Below are 20823 nucleotides of genomic sequence, written 5' to 3'. Positions count from 1 at the left end.
GAAATGACATCTGCATTTCTATGTTCATTACAGCACTGTTAACAATAGCCAAAATCTGTAAGAAACTGGAGTGACCAAAAACAGATGACTGGTGAAAGAAACTTTGGTACATCTACACAATGGAATACTATGCAGCTGTTAAGAAAAGATGAAGTCATGAACTTTGCATATAAGTGGATCAACATGGAAAGTATCATGCTGAGTAAAATGAGTCAGAAAGAGAGATTCAGACATAAAAAGATTGCACTCATATGTGGAATATAAAGTAGCAGATGGGACAGTAACACCCAAGAGCAGTAGAGATAAGAACCTGGAGGTCTGCCCCACAGCTTGGAAACTGACCTCACATACTGGGGGAAAAGGCAGCTGACATAGAGAAGGGAACACCTAGTAGAAAATGTTTGGAGGACCCACTTGGGTTGAAAACTGCGTACCAAAAGTAGACTATAGACCGAGCATGATGGCCACTCAATACCTCTATTGTAAACTATAACACCCAACAGGAGAGAGAACAAAAGGGAATTCCCTGTCAAAGAGGCAGGGTGGAGTGTTGCGGTTTGGGGTGGGGGTGGTGGGATTTATACTTGGAACATCAGCACCGGTGGAGGGATGTAAACCAAATCCAAACATGAAAGTTCATAAGTTTGTAACTATCTCATGGTGATTCACAAATAATAATTAAAAAAATTAAAAATACAAAATAAAAATTAATAAAAAATACTACTTCATGAAATAAAAGAGAATACAAGGAAATGGAAACACATCACCTGCTCATGGATTGGAAGGATTAATATCACCAAAATTGCAATTTTCCTCAAAGCATTCTAAAGATCCAATGCAGTACCTAAATAATGCCAATGACATTTATTAAATAAATAAATAAAATCCTGAAATTCATGTAGAAAACTGATCCCCCACGAATAGCTAAAACAATCCTACAGAAAAAGAAGAGGTAGGCATCAAGTTCCTCAACCTCAAACTACTGCTAAGTGGTAGTAATTAAAACAGCATGCCATCGCAGCACTGTTTACAATAGCCAGAATATGGAAAAAAAACAAGTGCCCTAGAACAGATGACTGGTTGAAGAAACTTTGGTACATCAATACAATGGAATACTATGCAGCTGTTAGAAAAAATGAGGTCATGAAGTTTGCATATAAGTGGATAAGCATGGAAAGTATCATGCTAAGTGAAATGAGTCAGAAAGAGAGAGACAGGCATAGAAAGATTGCACTCATCTGTGGAATATAGAATAATAGACTAGGAAACTAACACCCAAGAATAGTAGAAATAAGTACCAGGAGGTTGACTCCATGGCTTGGAGGCTGGTCTCTCATTCTGGGCAACTCAGAGAATGGAACACCAAGTAAAACGTGGTCAAAGGTCATGCGGGGGAAGGGTGATGCGTGCTGAATGTAGGCTAGAGACTGAACACCTTTATTGCAAACCACAACACCTAATCAGAGAGAGAGAACAAAAGGGAATACCCTGCCATAGTGGCAGTGTGGGGTGGGGGGAGATTGGACTGGGGAGGGTGGGAGGGATGCTGGGTTTACTGGTGGTAGAGAATGGGCACTGGTGAAGGGATGGGCTCTCGAAATCTGTATGGGGGAAACATGAGCACAAAAATGTATAAATCTGTAACTGTACCCTCATGGTGACTCACTAATTAAAAATAAATAAAGTATAAAAAATAAAACAGCATGTAATTGAAATAACGACAGACCTGCCAGTCAATGGAATACAGTAGAATAGTCTGACACAGACCCTGAATATATATGATCCTTTAATGCTTGATAAAGAATAAGAAATATAAAGTGTAGCAAAGAAGCCTGTTTAACAAGGGGTGCTGGGGAAATTGGGCAGCTACATGAAAAAAAAATCAGACCTCTTTGTAACACAAGACAAAAAAAGTCAGATCACACTGAATTAAAAAACCTCAATATCAGAACTATATGCATAGGATACCTAGAAGATAACATAGGCAAAACTCTCCACGACACTAAAACTAAAGGAATTTTTAAAGATGAAACACCACTGACTGAACAAGTAGAAACAAAGATAAACAAATGGAACTAAATTAAACTAAGTAGCTTCTGCACCTCAAAAGAAATGATGACCAGGTTACAAAGTCAGCCTATTGAATGGAAAAATTTATTTGCCCAATTCCATCTGATAACTGCTTATATATCGAAGATATATAATGCACTGGTAGAACTTTACAAGAAAAAATATCTAAGCCCATCAAAAGTGGTGAAAAGAAAGAAGAAATACAAAGGACCAATAGGCACATGGAAAAAATGCTCTCCATAATCATCAGAGACATGCAAATCAAAACAACAGTGAAACATTATCTCACGCCACAGACCTGACACACATCAAAAAGAATAAGAACAACCAATGGTCGCATGGATATGGGGAGAGTGGGACTCTCATTTATTGGAAGGAATGTCACTGGTCCAATCTTTTGGGATAACAAAATGGGCATTCCTAAAAAAACTAGAAATTGAGTTTTCATAGGACCTAGCAATACACTCCTTAGAATATATCCTAGGTGGCCAAAAATGCAAAGCAGAAAACCTTCTACACTTCTCTGTTAATTGCTGTTTTGTACACAACAGTTAAAATCTGGAAACAATCAACTCTCTGAGAACAGATGACTGAATAAAGAAACTATGCTACATCTACACAGTGGAATACTTCATATTGGTTAGGAAAAATGAGGTAATGAAATTTGCTTATATGTGGATGATCATGAAAAGTATCATTCTACATGAAGGAGTCTGCGGGAGAGGAAAGACAGACTGATTATACTCATTTCTGGTATGTATAAAACAAACATAATATGAGACTAAAACCCAAGCACAGTAGAAATGAAATCCAGGAGTACTGACCCATAGCTGAAAGCTTGCCACAAGTGGGAGAGGGGGAGAGCATTTAGAATAGAAGGGACCACTGTGATTAAGAAAATTAGAAATGATCACTCTGGACAAGATATGAGTGCTGAAAAGTGGCAAAAGGATATAAATCACAACCTTTCAGTACCTATAGTGCAAACCATAATGACCAAAAGAAAAAAGAAAGTGATAACAGAAAGAAGAAAAGTGTCTGCAGGAGAGGTAGGATGGCAGGGGGTGGCAGGAGGGAAACTGAGGACATTGGTTGTGGGAAAAATACACTGATGAAGGGACAGGTTTTAGAACATTGTATGACTGAAATGCAATCACCAACAACTTTGCAGCTGTGTATTTTACAGTGATTCAACAATAATTAATTAATAATAAAATATAGTTTGTCCTAGAACATTGATTATAGAACTAAAGAGAGGTCAGGAAAGAAACTGAATGGAGGAAAGCTAGATGAGGCAGATGGAGGATAACGAACATATAAATATGCCGTTTAGAGACCGGAGTGTTATTATAGTAGAGTGGACATTTGCCTTAGATGCATCTGACATGGGTTTGGTTCCCTAGCATCTAGGTTGATACCGGGAGCTGCCAGCAGTTGGGTAAGCCCCTCCAAAATGTGCCACTTTAATTATTTTTGTATCAAATTATGACTTAAAATTTCTGGTCCTTTGGTTTCATTCTTTGCATTCAGTATTAATGTTAATGAGGCCCCTGACAAGCTAAATAGAATCCAAATGTTCAGAGATATCGAGAAAACGCAGTCTATCAGTCAGTTACTCTAAATAATTTTTATGTCAATTTACTGATGCATTAGGTCTGCTCTTTTTTCTAAGAACTTGAAATTTTTGCATTGAAAGAGGAAACCTATTTGCTTTCCCTGGTTAAGTAGAGTAGCTTCATTTTAATTGTCACCATCTTATACTCTTAATACTCTGTACTTTCCAAGGGCCCTCCTTAGGACTATGAGTGCATCTCTTAGGCTTATAGGATTATCTTTGAGGATGTGAACTGTCCAGTTATGTACAGTAAGGCTACAAATGCTAACTTGTACATACCTTCACATCCTACCCAACATTGTCAATAACAGTCTTTAAAATATTTGCTATCTTTGAAGTTTTTCATGGGTAGCCTTATAGGGATCGCATTGAATCTGTACAGTGCTCTGGGAAGTATTGCCATTTTGACAATTTTCATTCTTCCTATCCATGAGAAAGGAATGTTTCCATTTCCTCGTGTCTTCTTTTATTTCATTGATTAGCATTTTGCAGTTTTCTTTGTAGAGATCCTTTACTTCCTTGGTTAAGCTGATTCCGATGTACTTGATTTTCTGGGGCATGATTGTAAAGGGGATTGTTATTTTTTATATCACTTTCCTCTCTTTCGGTATTTGCGTATAGGAAGGTCATGGATTTTTGGGTATTGCTTTTATAACCTGCGACTTTACTATACAAGTCTATTGTTTCTAAGAGTTTCTTGGTAGAGGTTTTGGGTTTCTCTAGGTAAAGTATCATATCATCTGCAAATAGTGAGAGCTTGATTTCTTCCTTCCCTATCTGTGCCTTTAATGTCATTTTCTTGCCAAATTGCTATTGCAAGAACCTCCAATACTATGTTAAACAGAAGGGGTGAGAGTGGACATCCTTGTCTCATCCCTGATCTTAGAGGGAAGGCCCTAAGTTTTTCTCCATTGAGGATGATGCTTGCCATAGGTTTGTGGTAGATGGCTTTGACTATCTTGAGGAAAGTTCCTTCTAAAACCATTTTGGAGAGAGTTTTCATCATACATTGGTGCTGGATCTTGTCAAATGCTTTTTCTGCATCTATTATAATGATCATATAGTTTTTAACTTTGCTTTTGTGATATGGTGGATTATGTTGATTGATTCCAAATGTTAAACCATCCTTGCATGCCCGGGATGAATCCCACTTGGTCATGGTATATGATCTTTTTGATGAGTTGTTGGATTCTATTTGCTAATATTTTGTTGAGGATCTTTGCATCCGTGTTCATTAGGGATATTGGCCTGTAGTTTTCCTTCTTAGTGGTGTCCTTGTTTGCTTTTGGTATTGGGGAGATATGTGCCTTAAAGAAACTGTTTGGAAGAGTTCCTGTTTCTTTAATTTCCTGGAAAAGCTTGAAGAGAACTGGTAACAGGTCCTCCTTAAGTGTTTGGAAGAATTCGCTAGTGAATCCGTCTGGGCCTGGGCTTTTGTTTTTGGGCAGACTTTTGATTACAGTTTCAATTACCTTGATATTAATGGGTTATTCAGGAATTCCAAGTCTTCTTGGTTCAGTCTTGGGAGGTGATATGAATCCAGGAAATTGTCCATTTCTTCTAGGTTCTCTTGTTTCATGGCATACAGACTCTCAAAGTAGTCTCTGATGATCTTTTGAATTTTAGTAGTCTCTATTGTGATAACCCCTTTTTCCATTTCTGATTTGGTTTATTAGGGTTCTCTCACTTTCTTTGTGAGTCTTGCTAGTGGTTTATCAATCTTGTTTATTTTCTCAAAGAACCAGCTTCTGGTTTCATTGAGCTTTCGGATTGTTTTTTGAGTTTCCACGTCGTTGATTTCTGCTCTAAGTTTTATTATTTCTTTCCTTCGGCTGGGTTGGGGTTCCCTTTATTGATGTTTTTCTAAGGTCTTGAGCTGTGAAGTGAGGTTATCTATGTAGGCCCTTTCTTCCTTCCTAAGGAATGCTTGCAAAGCTATAAATTTTCCTCTTAACACAGCTTTAGCTGCATCCCATAGGTTTTGGTAGCTCATGTCTTCATTCTCATTTGTTTCCAGGTATCTTTTGATTTCATCCTTGACGTCCTTCCTGACCCACTCATTGTTCAACATTAAGTTGTTTAATTTCCAGTTATTTGATTTGGTTCTCCTCATCTGTATGTGGTTGGCTTCTATCTTCAGTAAATCGTGGTCTGAGAAAATAGTTGATACAATTTCTATCTTCTTGAGTCTATTGAGGTATGTTTTGTGGCCCAGCACATGATGTATTTTACAAAATGTTCCATGTACACTGGAAAAGAATGTGTACTCTTTCTTTTTGGGGTGTAAGGCCCTGTATAGGCCTGTTAGCCCTGTTTATTCTATTTCTTCCTTCAGAGCAAGTGTTTCCTTGCTGAGTTTTGTTCTTGTTGATCTATCCAGAGGTGACAAGGCAGTGTTGAAATCTCCAACTACTATTATATTGCTGGCAATGTCTTCCTTAAAGTCTGCCAGCAGTTGTTTTAAGTATTTAGCTGGCACACATTCAAAAGAACAAAAGCAACGCTGTTGGTGTGGATGTGGAGAAAAAGGGACCCTCCTACACTGTTGGTGGGAATGCCGACTGGTTCAGCCCTTTTGGAAAACAGTGTGGTCGCTTCTCAAAAAAATAGAAATTTAGCTCCCATTTGACCCAGCAATACCACTTCTGGGAATATATCCCAGAGAGGCAAAAAAGTACAGTCGAAATGACATCTGCACTCGAATGTTCATTGCAGCACTGTTTACAATAGCCAGAATCTGGAAAAAACCCAAGTGCCCGGGAACGTATGACTGGTTAAAGAAACTGGTACACCTACACAATGGAATACTATGCTGCTATTAGAAAAGATGAAGTCATGAAATTTGCAAATAAGTGGATCAACATGGAAAGTATCACGCTAAGTGAAATGAGTCAGAAAGAGAGAGACAGACATAGAAAGATTGCACTCATCTGTGGAATATAAAATAAAATAACAGAATAGGAGACTAACACCCAAGAATAGTAGAGATAAGTACCAGGAGGTTGGCTCCAAGGCTTAGAAGCTGGCCCCACATGTTGGAGGAAGGGGCAGCTCACATAGAGAAGGGAACACCAAGTAAAGTGTGGTTTGAGGACCCGCACGGGATGGGAGATGCACTCTGAAAATAGAATATAGACCAAACACGATGGCCACGTAGTGCCTCTGTTGCAAACCACAACACCCAAAACGAGAGAGAGAGAACAAGGGGGAATGCCCTGCCACAGAGGTGGGGTGGGGTGGGAGGGTGGAGGGATACTGTGAACATTGGTGGAGGGGACTGGGCACTGGTAGAGGGATATAAACAAAATGAAAACATGAAAGTTCACAAGTTTGTAACTGTAACTCATGGTGATTCACTAAAAAAAAATAATTATATAATTAATTAATAAAATAAAATATTTGCTATCTTACATGTGTGAGGTGATATCTCATTGTGATTTAATTTGCATTTTGCTAATATGAAATCATTTTGAGCTTTTCATATACCTTTGAACTATCTATATATCTTTGGGTAAGTGTCTATTTTAGGTCTGATTTTTAACTGTTTAATTGGACTGTCTGGAGTTTTGTTTTGGTTTTTTTATTTTCCTTTTTTATTTACTTTTTAATCAATACTGAGCTATGTAAATTCTTTATATATTTTGGACATTAACCTCTTGTTATACATGTGATGTATTTTATTTAAATGGTTATTGCCTACTATATTGAACAGTACATATCTAGACAATATGAATTAGTCCAATCAGAAAGAATGTGTAAAATAAGACTTAAACTTTGATACTCTCAATGACTATATAATTTTGGTTATATCTTGTGCAAAGCTTGGTGGCCCATTTAAAAAGATGGAGATTGTATAAACTTATAGCATAATGTAGAATATAAAGCATCAGCACATAGTTATTAGTCATTAAATGATAATGGAGAAACTGAAGGTTGAGAGTGACTTAGAGTTACTTTGCACTACCATCAATAGTCAAGTCCAAATATTTAACTCTCTTATATAGGCATTTTTTTCTCTTTTTTCAAATAATATAAACCTATTTAGGAGGTATGTGAGAGGTGAAAGAGAGTCCTCAAATAAAGAAAAGAAAAAGACACACCCCAAACTGAGAGGTGAGGGACTCCAAGTGAAATGTGCAGTTTGATGTTTTCTTATAGAATCATCCTAGTGGTTGTCCAAACAACAGCTCAATTGATATAAAAATATCTCATACATGTAAAGAATGTATACCTTCGTGAAGCCTATTTGCTCCTTCCGGAAATTTTCCAGGGGTTTGATCAGCAAGTCACTAGCATTGTGTACCTAGAGAGAATATACAAAAAGTTTAGATTACCAAGTTTCAGATTCAAGAATCCTTACTAGGACATTTCCTTTAATTATTCCATCCTGGAAAATATTAAGACCTAGTTTCCCTGAACCTTTATAGATAGTCTGATCTGGACATTTATCAATGAATATCTAGAGTTTTGTGCTACAGAAACAGGAATTATTATTTATATGTGGAACATAATTTAGAAAGCAAATGGGGAAAAACATGAAAAGGCCAACTGAATCAACCGCAGGTAAGTTAGCAGTAATAGCATCAGAATAAATTCCACTAAAAACTGTTTCCATTCCTGACTTGGTGCTGGAAAAACTAGAATATACCCTTCAGAACTTGTGGTGCATTATAACATCATGGAGAAATCTGGATTAAGTCTTTAAATTACCTCATCATGGATGCTCAAAAGCTGATAACCATGAGAAGTTGGACATCCCTGCCCAGGAACAAACGATGTTTTGATATTTTTATTTTGATAGTGAGCACTGATATTGCTGTGGAGATACAAAATATTCATATCCAAAAAGGATCCTTATCAGAGGGAAGGTAGAAATAGAGAATGCTTTGTGTGTTAATATAAATTCTTGGGAGAGTGCATCTGTCCTAGACATGTGGAACTTGTGAATTCAACAGTGTGAATTAGTAACACTTTAATGAAAAATCTTAGAGGAGGAATCTAAAGTTTTAGGGTTCATAGCATATTTTTTTCTCTTGTGATAACCACAGATAAATTTATTTTTAATGGTGAAACTTGAAAGTATTTCAATTTTTTAAAGCTGGGAATTCTTAAAATTTTATTTTATTTTTACGAAGTTGTTCACAATAATTTATTACATTTATTATTCCAACTTTAGGTGACCTTGTGACCACTCACTACTACGTGGAGTGATAGCACAGGACTGGAGCGATAGCACAGGGGGTAGGGCATTTGCCTTGCACAAGGTCCACCTGAGTTTGATTCCTCCGTCCCTCTCGGAGAGCCCAGCAAGCTACAGAGAGTATTCTGCCCGCGCGGCAGAGCCTGGCAAGCTCCCTGTGGTGTGATGCAAAAAACAGTAATAACAAGTCTCACAATGGAGACGTTACTGGTGCCCGCTCAAGCAAATCGATGAACAATGGGATGACAGTGCTACAGTGCTATAGTGCTATTATTCCAACACCAATACCACCACCATTACATCTACCCACCACCATATTTCGAATGTTTCCACCCCAACCTCCAAAGCCTGCCCCCAAAGGAGGACCTAAATAATTTATTTGTATTTCTTCTTATAAATCACTGTCACTGTCACTGTCATACCTTAATAGCATAAATTTTTATCTTTCACATGACATATAATGACTGGATGGCTTATTTAAAAATATTTGTAAGACAAGATATATTTTCACAATAAAAATGAAAGAACAGGGGGCTGGAGCGATAGCACAGAGGGTAGGGCTTTTGCCTTGCACGCGGCCGACCCGGATTCAATTCCCAGCATCCCATATGGTCCCCTGAGCACCGCCAGAGGTAATTCCTGAGTGCAGAGCCAGGAGTGACCCCTGTGCATCATCGGGTGTGATCCAAACAGCAAAAAAAAAAAATGAAAGAACAGAAAACCAATTTTGACTACATATTCATACTCTATGAAAGAAATTTTAGGTTCTGGGGAAATAGTACAGCAAGTAGGGAGCTAGCCATGCACAGGACAGAAGTGGGTTCAATCTTGGCACCACATATAGTGCCAATGAGCACTGCCAGGAGTGATTTAGTGGATTCACTAAACACAGAATCTAGAGTAAAACCTCAGCACAGTTGGGTTGGCAAAAAAATACAAAAAGGAAAAAAGGGAAGCCATTTTTAAACTGCCCCCACAAAAGTCTACCAAGTTAGGCCACTACTACTCCAGCCAGGTTCTATGATCCTCTAGTTCTGTGCCTATATATTATTCAATATACAACTAAATAAGCATTTCATCAAGCTATACTCATAGCTCTTATTAGAAATAAAAAGGCATAGTAACTTTCCAGTTCTATTAAAAGTGTTAGAGCATCTTTCTTGTCCAACAGACTCAAAACTTACATAGCAAATGAATTATGTACTATTAAAATTGTGTACCCACTTGGAAACAAAGTAACTCACTGGTATCCAAGATATAACACTGGGAGTCATTTTTCTTCTTTACTATTATACGTTTTGAAAGATGTTCAAAAATTCTATTATACTTATTAAAAGGTGAGATTTCAAATACAATTAGTGGAGGTGTCTGTCTCCTGGAGCTAACATATGAAAGACTGTATTGTTGCTTTGAACCAATAAGCATAACAAAAGTAGAAATATGTAATTTCCTAGGTTAATCACAAAGCTGAGAGTTGAAGACAGCAGCTTCCACCAGATTCTCTTAGAGCACACCAATGCTTACTGAGAATCTAAAAACACCATGTAAAAATACACTGAGATTACCAAAATGGAAATGTCAAAAGTGAACATTTTTTCCTCAGTAAGGTGCCAGATAAGTGAGTGAAGTCCCTCATATCAACCAGCCTCCCAAGTTAATAGATACAGCTATGTGAAGGTCACTCTGATGACCTCTATCTCAATTACTAGAAAAAATCATTAAATTAAATATTTTTCATTTAAGCCACTAAGCATTTTTCAGTTTCACAAAGGTTAACAAAATGGATGTTCACCTGGGAAACAATGAGGTAGTTTTCTTTTGAATAAAAAGTAAATATTTTATGTAATCAAAGTAAAGTGAAAGTAAAGTGAAATTTACCAGTTACACATGCGGGGTGGGGGGCTGGGGAGGTGGGGGGAAGGGGGGAGGTATATCGTGATTCTTGGTGGTGGAATATGTGCACTAGTGAAGGGATGGGTGTTTGAGCATTGTATAACTGAGACTTTAACCTGAAAGCTTTGTAACTTTCCACATGGTGAATCAATAAAAGAATTTTAAAAAAAGTAAATATTTTAAATACCTATGAATATACCCATGATGTTTTAAAAACAGACCAAACACTGTTAAAATGTATATAGAAAAATAAATAAACCCCTCCTTTACCGAAAGAAATCTTAGAGAAAATAAGGTGGGAGCCTTATCTATTCCCAATATCAAACAATAATAAAAAGCTATAATAATCAAAATAGTATGGTACTTAAATAAGGATAGACTCTTAAATCAATAGGACAGACTTTAGAATCCAGAGAAGGGTGCCTAGATATATAGATAGTTAATCTTATATAAAAAGGCAAAGAAGTATAAGTTGGAGCAAGGAAAGTCTCTTCAACAGGTTGTGCTGGGAAAACTGGTCAATTACATAAAACTAATTCAGATTTCTATATAATACCATGCACTAAAGTCAAATCAAAATGGAATACAGACCACAATGTATTTATAAGACTTGAATTCAAAGATTATATTTCAGGAATCAGGTAGAATACTTCATGACACTGAAGCTAAAAAAAAAATCTTTAATGATTGAATGCTTTTTGGCAAGCAAATGGAAGAAAAGATAAACAAATGGGAATACATCAAGCTAAGAGTTTCTGCACCATAACGGAAATAATAACCAGAATATAAAGTCACCTTACAGACTGAGAGAATATTTTCCCTCCATACATCTGAATAAGGCTAATGTTCAAGATATCAAACCACAGACCAAACTTTACCATAAAAATTAACCATCCTATTTGAAGAAATGGGGGAAGAGATGAACAAAATTTTCTCACAAAAAATATAGAGAGGAACGAAGCTACAAGAAAAAAAATGCTGTGAATTGGTTCATCTGAGGGTAAATGTAAATAAAAGCAACAATGAGATAGCAATTTATAGAGTAAGACCAGTACATATTGATAGAAGCCCTATTTTTAATTTTTATTGCCCACCTATTTTTATTAAAGTACCATGATTTACAATACTATCAAAGGCAATCTTATGTACACCGTCATCCTGTTCTTCATCGATTTGCTCAAGTGGGCATAACTGACGTCTCCATTGTGAGACTTGTTGTTACTGTTTTTGGCATATCAAATACGCCACGGGTAGCTTGCCGTGTGGGCGGGATACTCTCGGTAGCTTGCCGGACTCTCCAAGAGGGATGGAGGAATCGAACCTGGGTCAGCTGCGTGCCAGGCAATAGCCTACCCGCTGTGCTATCGCTATGGTCCCTTATGTACACATTGTTCCAAAACCAGAACCAACACCAGAGAGCCTGCTTCCCTCTACCATTGTCCATCTGTATCTCTGCCACCTATATCCTTGCCCACGCCACCTATGCTCAAGTCAGCAGATAAACTGTCCAGTTCTAATTTCTTTAAGAAGACACATTCACTGTGCTGAAGGACACTTCTAGAAAATTATGGATTAACTACAAGGAGTCATCTGGTAATAATAAGCCATCTACCAGTCCCCAGGAAAACTACCCATATTAGACTCTCCTTAGAAGTAAATCCTTAAACTAAGAAAATTCCCATTAAATTTATAAAACCAGGTCCGTAGGCATAATAAAATGTATCAAGAAATACATAATCAGTTAGTGATTTTTATTATGTACAAAAGCTTCTACATTCATTACAAAATTTGGACTACTTATAATAATCTTAGAGGTAGGGTTGGTTTTCCTCATTTTACATATTAAAAGATTCAGAGAAATAAAGGAACTAGTCTTTATCAACAAGGAAGAGAATGGCACTAACTAAATCTCTGATTCTCCTAACTAAACTGCTGCCTGCAACCTACTTCTCTGGGAGACAAAATTAAATCGTATAAGCTTTATGATAGAAGGAGAAAACAGAACCATTATCTTGAAGATTAAGAGAATTACTTAAGGGACTCCGTACTGGAATGTGTTTAATAAAACTCAAGTGTTAATAAGAAATCGTCCCATAGGCGGGGTGGGATGGTGGGGGATGGGGTGGTGGTGGTGGGAGAGATATTGGGAACATCGGTGAAGGAGAATGGGCACTGGTGGAGGGAAGGATACTCGATTATTGTATGTCTGAAATGCAAATACGAAAGTTCTTAAGTTCGTAACTGAACCTCACGGTGATTCACTAAAAAAAATTAAAAAACAGAAAAAAAATAAAGACAGCAAAATAAAAAATAATAAACAGAATAAAGAAATATACTGCTTATATTAAGTTTGTAAGTCTGTAATTGTACCTCACAGTGATTCACTAATAAAAAATTTTTTTAAGTGCAGATGTCGTTTATGCTGTGTTTTTTTATAACCCCAGAGTATATTCTCAGAATTGGAATTGCTGGGTCATATGGAAGCTTAATTTCTAGGTTTTTTTTTTCAGGAATGACCATATTGCTTTTCAATAAGGCTGGACCCGTTGGCATTCACACCAACAATGAATGACAGTCCCTTTTTCCCTGAATCCAGCCACCACTGGTTGTTCTTATTCTTTTTGATGTGTGCTTGTCTTTGTGGTGTAAGGTGATATCTCATTGTTGGTTTGATTTGCAATTCACTGACGATTAACAATTTAGCACCTTTTTTCAATGCCCTTTCACCATTTGTATTTCTCCTTTGAGGACATTTCTGTTCATTTCTGATTCCCATTTTTTATGGGGTAGGATGATTTTTTTCTTGAAAATATTTCCAGTACCATATCTATCTTGATATTAACCTCTTATCTGATGGGTATTAGGTGAATAATTTTTCCATTTTGAGGGGAGTCACTGTATCTGGGTCACCACTTCTTTTGAGATACAGAAGCTTCTTAGTTTAATATAGTCCCATTTGTTTACCTTTGATTCCACTTGCTTGGACAGTGGTGTTTCATCCTTTAAGATGCCTTTGGCTTCATTGTCATGGAGGGTTCTGCCTATATTTTCCTCAGTGTACCTAATGGATTCAAGTCTACTATCAAGGTCTTTAATCTATTTTGTTCTGACTTTTGTGCCTCACGTCAAAGGTCTGAGTTCATTTTTTTTGCAAGTATCTGTTCAGTTTTCCCAGCAGCACTTGAAGAAGTTTTCCTTGCTCCACCTTATATTTTTTGCTCTTTTGTCAAAGATTAAGTGATCATATATTTGAGGGTTTGTGTCAGTATATTCAACTCTATTCCATTGTTCTGTGGATCTGTCTCAATTTCAATACTGTGTTGTTTAAATTAGTATTGCTTTGTAGTACAGTCTGAAGTTGGTGAACATGATACTGTGAGGATCTGGCCCAGGACAGACCACAGGAATCTATTTAGCTTTCTTAAGACTCTTTTTACAGGAGCCCGCATTCTAGAATAACTTGATTTTCTGCCCCTGAGCAAGGAATTCAGATACAGGCACCCCGGTTCGCAAGAAGGGTGGTGGTCAGACCAGATAACCAGACCCATATCACATGACCCGTATCACAAGACCCAGAACTGCCCCCAGAACCGGGACATTCCTGAATATTGGCGCGAATACTGATCTCTAAAACCATAGGCTAAGGAGTGATGTCCTTTTAAATGGATTGGTTAAGAAAGATTGCAATATTACAAATCTATTGGCTATGAAATGCGCGGGCTCTGCTGTAATGGCCGGGGAAGGCCTATATAAGATCTCTTTTGGGGAAGCTCGGGGTCTTTGCCCAACCTGCTGGACCTGCGTGTCCACATAGGCAGCTGGACCCTGGCGAGCCAGTCTTACAATAAACCCTGCTTGCTGTTTGCAGTCTCTGGAGTCTCTTTGTCGTTATAAGGAGATCTCGATCCGCGCCCTAACAGATACCTCCCATCTTTCCCCAATGATTGCTTTAGCTGCTTGTGGGAGGTTATAGTTCCATATGAATTTCAGAAGCAATTTGTCTATTTTTTGGTATAATACTTTGGGGACTATTGTCATTTTAACAAAGCTAACTCTCCAAATCCATGAGCAGGGGAAGTGTTTCCATTTCCTGGTGTCCTCTTTTATTTCTTGAAGTAGCATTTTGTAGTTTTCTTTGTACAGATACTTCACCTCTTTAATTAAACTGATTTTGAGGTACTTGATTTTCTATGGCATAATTCTAAATGAGATTGATTTTTTAATATCTCTTTCTTCTCCAATATTTTTATATAGGAAAGCCATAGACTTTGGGGTATTGATTTTAAAACCTGCCACTTTACTATACAAACTCATTGTTTCTAGGAGCTTTTTTGTAGAGGCTTGAAGATTTTGTTAGTATCCTGTCATATACAAACAGTGACAGATTTGACTTCTTCCTTTATCTAGAAACCATTGTTATCTTTTTCTTGCCTAACTGCTATGGGAAGTACTTCCAGTACTATGTTGAATAGAAGTGGTGAGAATGGTCAAGAGAAGGGTTTTAGCTTTTCTCCATTGAGAAAATGCTTACTGTAGGCTAGTGGGCTTTAACTATACTGAGGAGAGCTAACTCAACTCCCATTTTGTTGAGTTTATATCAAAACTGAGTGTGGGATCTTGTCAAATGCTTTCTCTACATCTATTGATATGATCATATAATATTTATATTTTGTTGATAGGTTATATTATGCTGATTAACTTGTGAATGTTAATGCATCCTTGCATCACCTGCCTGAATTCTACTTAGTCATGGTGTATGATATTTATGGTGAGTCGTTGAATTCTATTTGCTACTATTTTGTTGTAGGATGTTTGAAGTCTGTGTTCATTAGGGATATTGACCTGCAATTCTCTATTTTTATGGTGTCTCTATCTGTTTTTTATTTTCTGGGTGATACCTGCCTCGGCGAATCTGTTTGAAAGTGTGTTTTCTTCAATTTCCTGGAAAAGCTTGAAAAGTATTCAGAGTAGGTCCTATTAAAATGTGTGGAAGAATTCACTAGTCAATACATCTGAGACAGGGTTTTAGTTTTTGGGTAGACTTCTGATAACTGTTTTAATTTCCTCGCTAGTGATAGGTCTGCTCAGGCGTTCAAAAGTTATATGTATCCAGGAATTTATCCATTTCTTCGAGGTATTCTTGTTTCATGGCATAAAGTTTCTCAAAGAAATCTCCAATCATCCTTTGAATTTCTGTGATTTCTGTTGTGATGGTATCTTTCATTTCTGATTCTGTTTATTAGGGTTCTTTTTTTTGCGAGCCTTGCAAGTGGGTCATCAATCTTTTTTATTTTCTCAAAGAACTGGCTCTTGGTTTCACTGGTCTTTCAGTCTGTTTTTCGGAACTCTAGCTCACTAATTTATGCTCTAAGTTGTATTATTTCCCTCCTCCTGTCTACTTTGGGTTCCTTTTATTGGTCATTTCCCAAAATCTTAAGCTGTGAGGTTAAATTATTTATGTGGACCCTTCCTTCCTAATGAATGTTTACAGACCAATAAATTTTCCTCTTACCACAGCTTTTGCCATGTCCCATAATTTCAGGTAATTTGTGACTTCATTCTGTTTTGTTTCCAGGTATCTTTTTTAAATTTTTTTATTGAGTCACCATGTGGAAAGTTGCAAAGTTTTCAGGTTTAAATCTCAGTTATACAATGCTCGAATACCCATCCCTTCACCAGTGCACATATTCCACCACCAAGAATCCCAGTATAGCTCCACCCCACACCCCCACACCCCTAACCCCCATGCCCCTAGCCCCCAACCCTTAGCCCTCCGCCTGTGTAACTAATAAATTTCACTTTACTTTCACTTTGATTGCATTCAATATTTCAACAAAACTCACTATTATTGTTTGGAGAGTCTCTCCCCTAAAGTCAGACCTGCTGAAAAGGAAGCATTAGATAATTTGTTTTCCATTGCTGAGGATGAAGAGGTATGAGCTCAAGTGACCACACTTAGCGGCCTCTCGGTTTTGGGTTTCTGTATGTTAGTAACTAAGTCCAGAGAGATATCGTTTCCAGGTATCTTTTGATTTACTCTATGGATTCCTCTCTAAGCAACTTGTTGTTCAGTAGTGAGCTGTTCAATTCTCAGTGCTCAATTTCAGCCTCATATTCTGTGATTCACTACAATTCTCAGTGCATCACGGTCGGAAAAGATCACTGATAAAATTTCTATTCTCTTAATTTTATGGAGGTATATTTTATGGCCCAGCATGTGCTCTATTCAGAGTGTCCCATTTGCACTGGAGAAGAATGTGAATTCAGCTTTTGCTGAATGAAATGACATATATATGTGTATATTTATATAGATATATGTACATGCATAATATATATGTATGTATATACATATATATACATACACATATATATAAACTAACCCCCTTTCTTCCATTTCTTCCCTCAAATAAAGTATCTCCTTGTTGAACTTTAGTCTGGGTGATCTATTGAGAGGTGATAAAGAGGTATTGAAATCTCTAGCTATTATTGTGTTATTGTATTATTATATACCTTCATTAGGTATATATATATATTCAGCAGTGTGAATATTTCCTGATATAATGATACCTTAATCATTAATAACGACCTTCACTTTCTCTTATAACCTTCTTCAGTTTGAAGACTAAGTGGTTGGATACTAGTATGACTACCCAGCTTTTTTCAGAGAGATGATTGCTTGCAGATTAATTATAAAGCATTTTACTTTTACTTTGAGTCTGTGTTTGCTCTGACCATTCTTGCAGGCAGAAGAATGTTAGGTCTAATTTTCTGATCCATCTTGCCACTCAGTGCCTCTCAATTGGTGGATTTAGTCCACTGACAGTGAGGAGATTATTGTTATGGGGTTCTGTACCATATTTCTACAGGAGTTTGATGTGAGTAAGGGGCTTGTATTGTCTTAAATTAGCCTATTTAGTTGTTCCTGTAACCATGTTTTCGAATCTATAAAGTTCTTCAGTTCCCTTCTGCCTGTGGAGTTGTTTGTCTGTGTTCGTATTGTTCTTTCAAGTAGAAAATGGGATTCTAGTTGGGTGTAGTAATATTGGTGAGACATTCATTTCATTGAATTTTTTTGGTACTGGAGAGTTTCATCAGATATATCTGCTGTAAATCTTATTTTTAATTAAATTTTTATTTTTATACTTATTCATAATGATTTCTTACATTCACTACTCCAGAAGCAATCTATTCACCACCATTGGTCCAACCCACCACCATTATTTCTAATTTTCCCATTCAACACTGAAACCTGCCCCGATAGCAGTTCTTTACTGTCCCTGTCACTGTCACCCCCTTGCTCATTGATTTGCTCGAGCAGGCACCAGTAACGTCTCCATTGTGAGATTTGTTGTTTTGGGCATATCAAATATGCCACGTGTAGCTTGTCAGGCTCTGCCATGGAGGCAGGATACTCTCAGTAGCTTGCTGGGCTCTCTGAGAGGGATTGAGGAATAGAACCCATGTCAGCCGTGTGCAAGTCAAACACCCTACCTGCTGAGCTATCTCTCCAGCCCATAGCAGTTCTTATATAATTTATTTTATATTTCTTGTTATGAATAATTTACTAATTGATCAAAAAAGATTTATTCATACACTGTGTAAAGATTGTTATATCAAACTCTGGAACCATTAAGCTGCTGTACAAGAGATTACTAACATGTTGTTACAGGTTAAGCAATGTGTGTTAATATTTTCTTAATCGAGTTTGGTTACCTTCTATTTCATATTCCATCCAATGATGTGCAACTCCTAGTACATCAATGGTGTAGCTGCATGTTCCCCAGGAATTCTAAATTTTGAATGGGGTGATATAGCTGGAGTTAAACTTTTAACTGGATGGTGACTTTGGAGTCCAGGGCCATGTCTTCAGCTTGCTGAAACCTTTTGAGATTTCATTATGACTCTCTGGATCATGGCAGGTTAATGAGCTTTTAAGGCCATGAAGAGGCAGTTCATGGGCATAACCACCAAGATCCCGGTAGCACATGGAGATGAGGGGATGGAGCCCATCCATGACTCAATGAGAGCCTGGAAATTTCAGTCACAAAACCTGCATGCCTTTGTTTTTCAACAGAATCATTCCTGGGATGAGGCTCGTCCCGAGCCTGTGCATTCCAGCCTTGAGCTTGGCAGTAATTGAAGTGCAGAGGCTTTCAGCTCCCGGGGCTCTGTTTGAGAGAATGGGGGGGGGGGGTCCCCCATCCACCTCCAAGGTGCTATGGACGAGAATCAGCCTGGTACAGGGTCTGCAGGCATCACTGTCTGCTGTAAATCTTAAGGATACTCCTTTATAAGCAAGTTTCTTCTTTGATCTTGCTTTCAGCATTCTATCTATCGTTTTCATCATTCTAATTAGGATATGTCTCAGAGTATTTTTATTTGCATTACTTTTAGCTGGTACCCTTCAGGCCTCCTGAATATGGTGTGTGTGCTCTTCAGCTCTGAGAATGTCACAAAAATGAGGACTTTGAGAGTTGCTTCTTCATCAGGGTTTTATTCCTATCACTGTAGGACTCCAATGATTCTTATGTTATTCCTCTTGACTTCATTCTGATTTTCTCTTGATATCTGTTCATTTACGTGAATCTCATTTCCATGTCCTGCTGTTCTCTAGAGATTCTCTGCACTACATCATGGAGCTCATTGATTCTGTTCTCAGCAAGTGATACTCTTCTGCTGAAGCCTTCCAGTGAGTTTTTCATTTCATCTACCAAGTTTTTCAGATATGTCCTTTCTGCTATTACTTTTATTTATATAATCCTCATATCCTCTTGTGGTATGTTGGCATTTAGTTCCATTTTTGTTTCATTTTGTTTTTTTTAGTTCCTTATGCAGACAAGGTTAGACCCGAACACCTGAAGCATCTGCCTCCAGTACTCGTCAATAAACTGGCTTGGCTATTCACACGCTACTTGTCTGAATGCAAAATACGATCCCAATGGAAAACCATCAGGACCATCCTGTTGTAAGGAAGGGAAACATCCACAACATCGGCAACTATTACCCAATCAGTCTGTTTTCCATCATCTACAAGTTATTCACTCGAGCCATGCTGAATAGGATTCCCAGAACATTAGACAAAGGACAACCATGTGAGCAAGCAGGGTTCCAAAAAGGATTCAGCACAATAGACCATATCCATATTGTGATCAAGCTCATTGAGGTCCAGCGAGAGTTAAAAATGCCACTCTGTCTAATGTTCATCGATTTAAAGAAGTCCTTTGATTCTGCTGAGAACAAAGCGGTCATCGAAGCCCTAGCCAAACAGGGCATTCAAACAGGGCATCAAGATCCTCTGCGAGCTGTATTACGATTCACCACCAGGATCTCACCATTCTACAAGGAAGTGTTCATCAACGTAAAGAGAGGGGTTCGGCAGGGTGAAAACATTTCACCAAAATTCTTCAGTGCCACCCTCGAAAACATTATGCAATGACTGGAATGGGAAGGAATGGAAGTGAAGAAAGATGGTTGGCAACTACACCACCTCCAATTTGCTGATGACATTATTCTAATAACACCAAATATCAGTCAAGCGGCACGAATGCTGGCAAACTTCAACTGTGAGTGTAGAAAGGTCAGTCTGCAGCTGAATATTATGAAGACAATGATTATGAGAAACAAACTAGTTCCTGATGTTCCATTTGCTCTCAATTGAATGAACATCTCAGAATGCAGCAGTTATGTGTACCTAGGTCGAAAACTCAACATGACAAATGACCTGGCAACTGAACTGCGCAGGAGGAATAGAATGGCGTGGAATGCCTTCAAGAGAGTTAAAGACGCTCTCACGCGGGACCCACCGTCCCAGCATTCCCCAGAGCCCCCACACACCGCTTTCCGTCACCACGCCTCCCTGCTCACTCTCTAAAGGTGCAGGTAATCAGCAAACCCTGAACCTTGCCCACCTGCCCACAGATGACTCTCACACGGGAACCGCCATCCCGGCTTTCCCCGGAGCTCCCCACATCAGGCTTTCCGCATCCCAGAGTCCCAAGAGGTTACTGGCGGGTGGCCTAGTTCTCTGACGTGGTCTACAAAAAAA

The 20823-nt window shown here is 38.0% G+C and overlaps 1 protein-coding gene across 2 annotated transcripts in view; it reads right to left on the bottom strand.

Moving 5' to 3' along the window:
• OPHN1 (oligophrenin 1) overlaps positions 1–20823 on the bottom strand; it is a 530418-nt gene that overhangs the window by 321897 nt on the left and 187698 nt on the right. For both annotated transcript variants that reach the window (XM_055122033.1, XM_055122034.1), the window contains exon 5: positions 7917–7988. In XM_055122033.1, the coding sequence (XP_054978008.1) occupies positions 7917–7988 (72 nt within the window). The remainder of the gene's footprint in view (positions 1–7916; positions 7989–20823) is intronic.

The sequence above is a fragment of the Sorex araneus genome, chromosome X, assembly GCF_027595985.1.
Source record: "Sorex araneus isolate mSorAra2 chromosome X, mSorAra2.pri, whole genome shotgun sequence".
Taxonomy (NCBI): domain Eukaryota; kingdom Metazoa; phylum Chordata; class Mammalia; order Eulipotyphla; family Soricidae; genus Sorex; species Sorex araneus.
The sequence above is the reverse complement of the archived record's forward strand: the minus strand, read 5'-3'. Positions and strand labels throughout refer to the sequence as shown.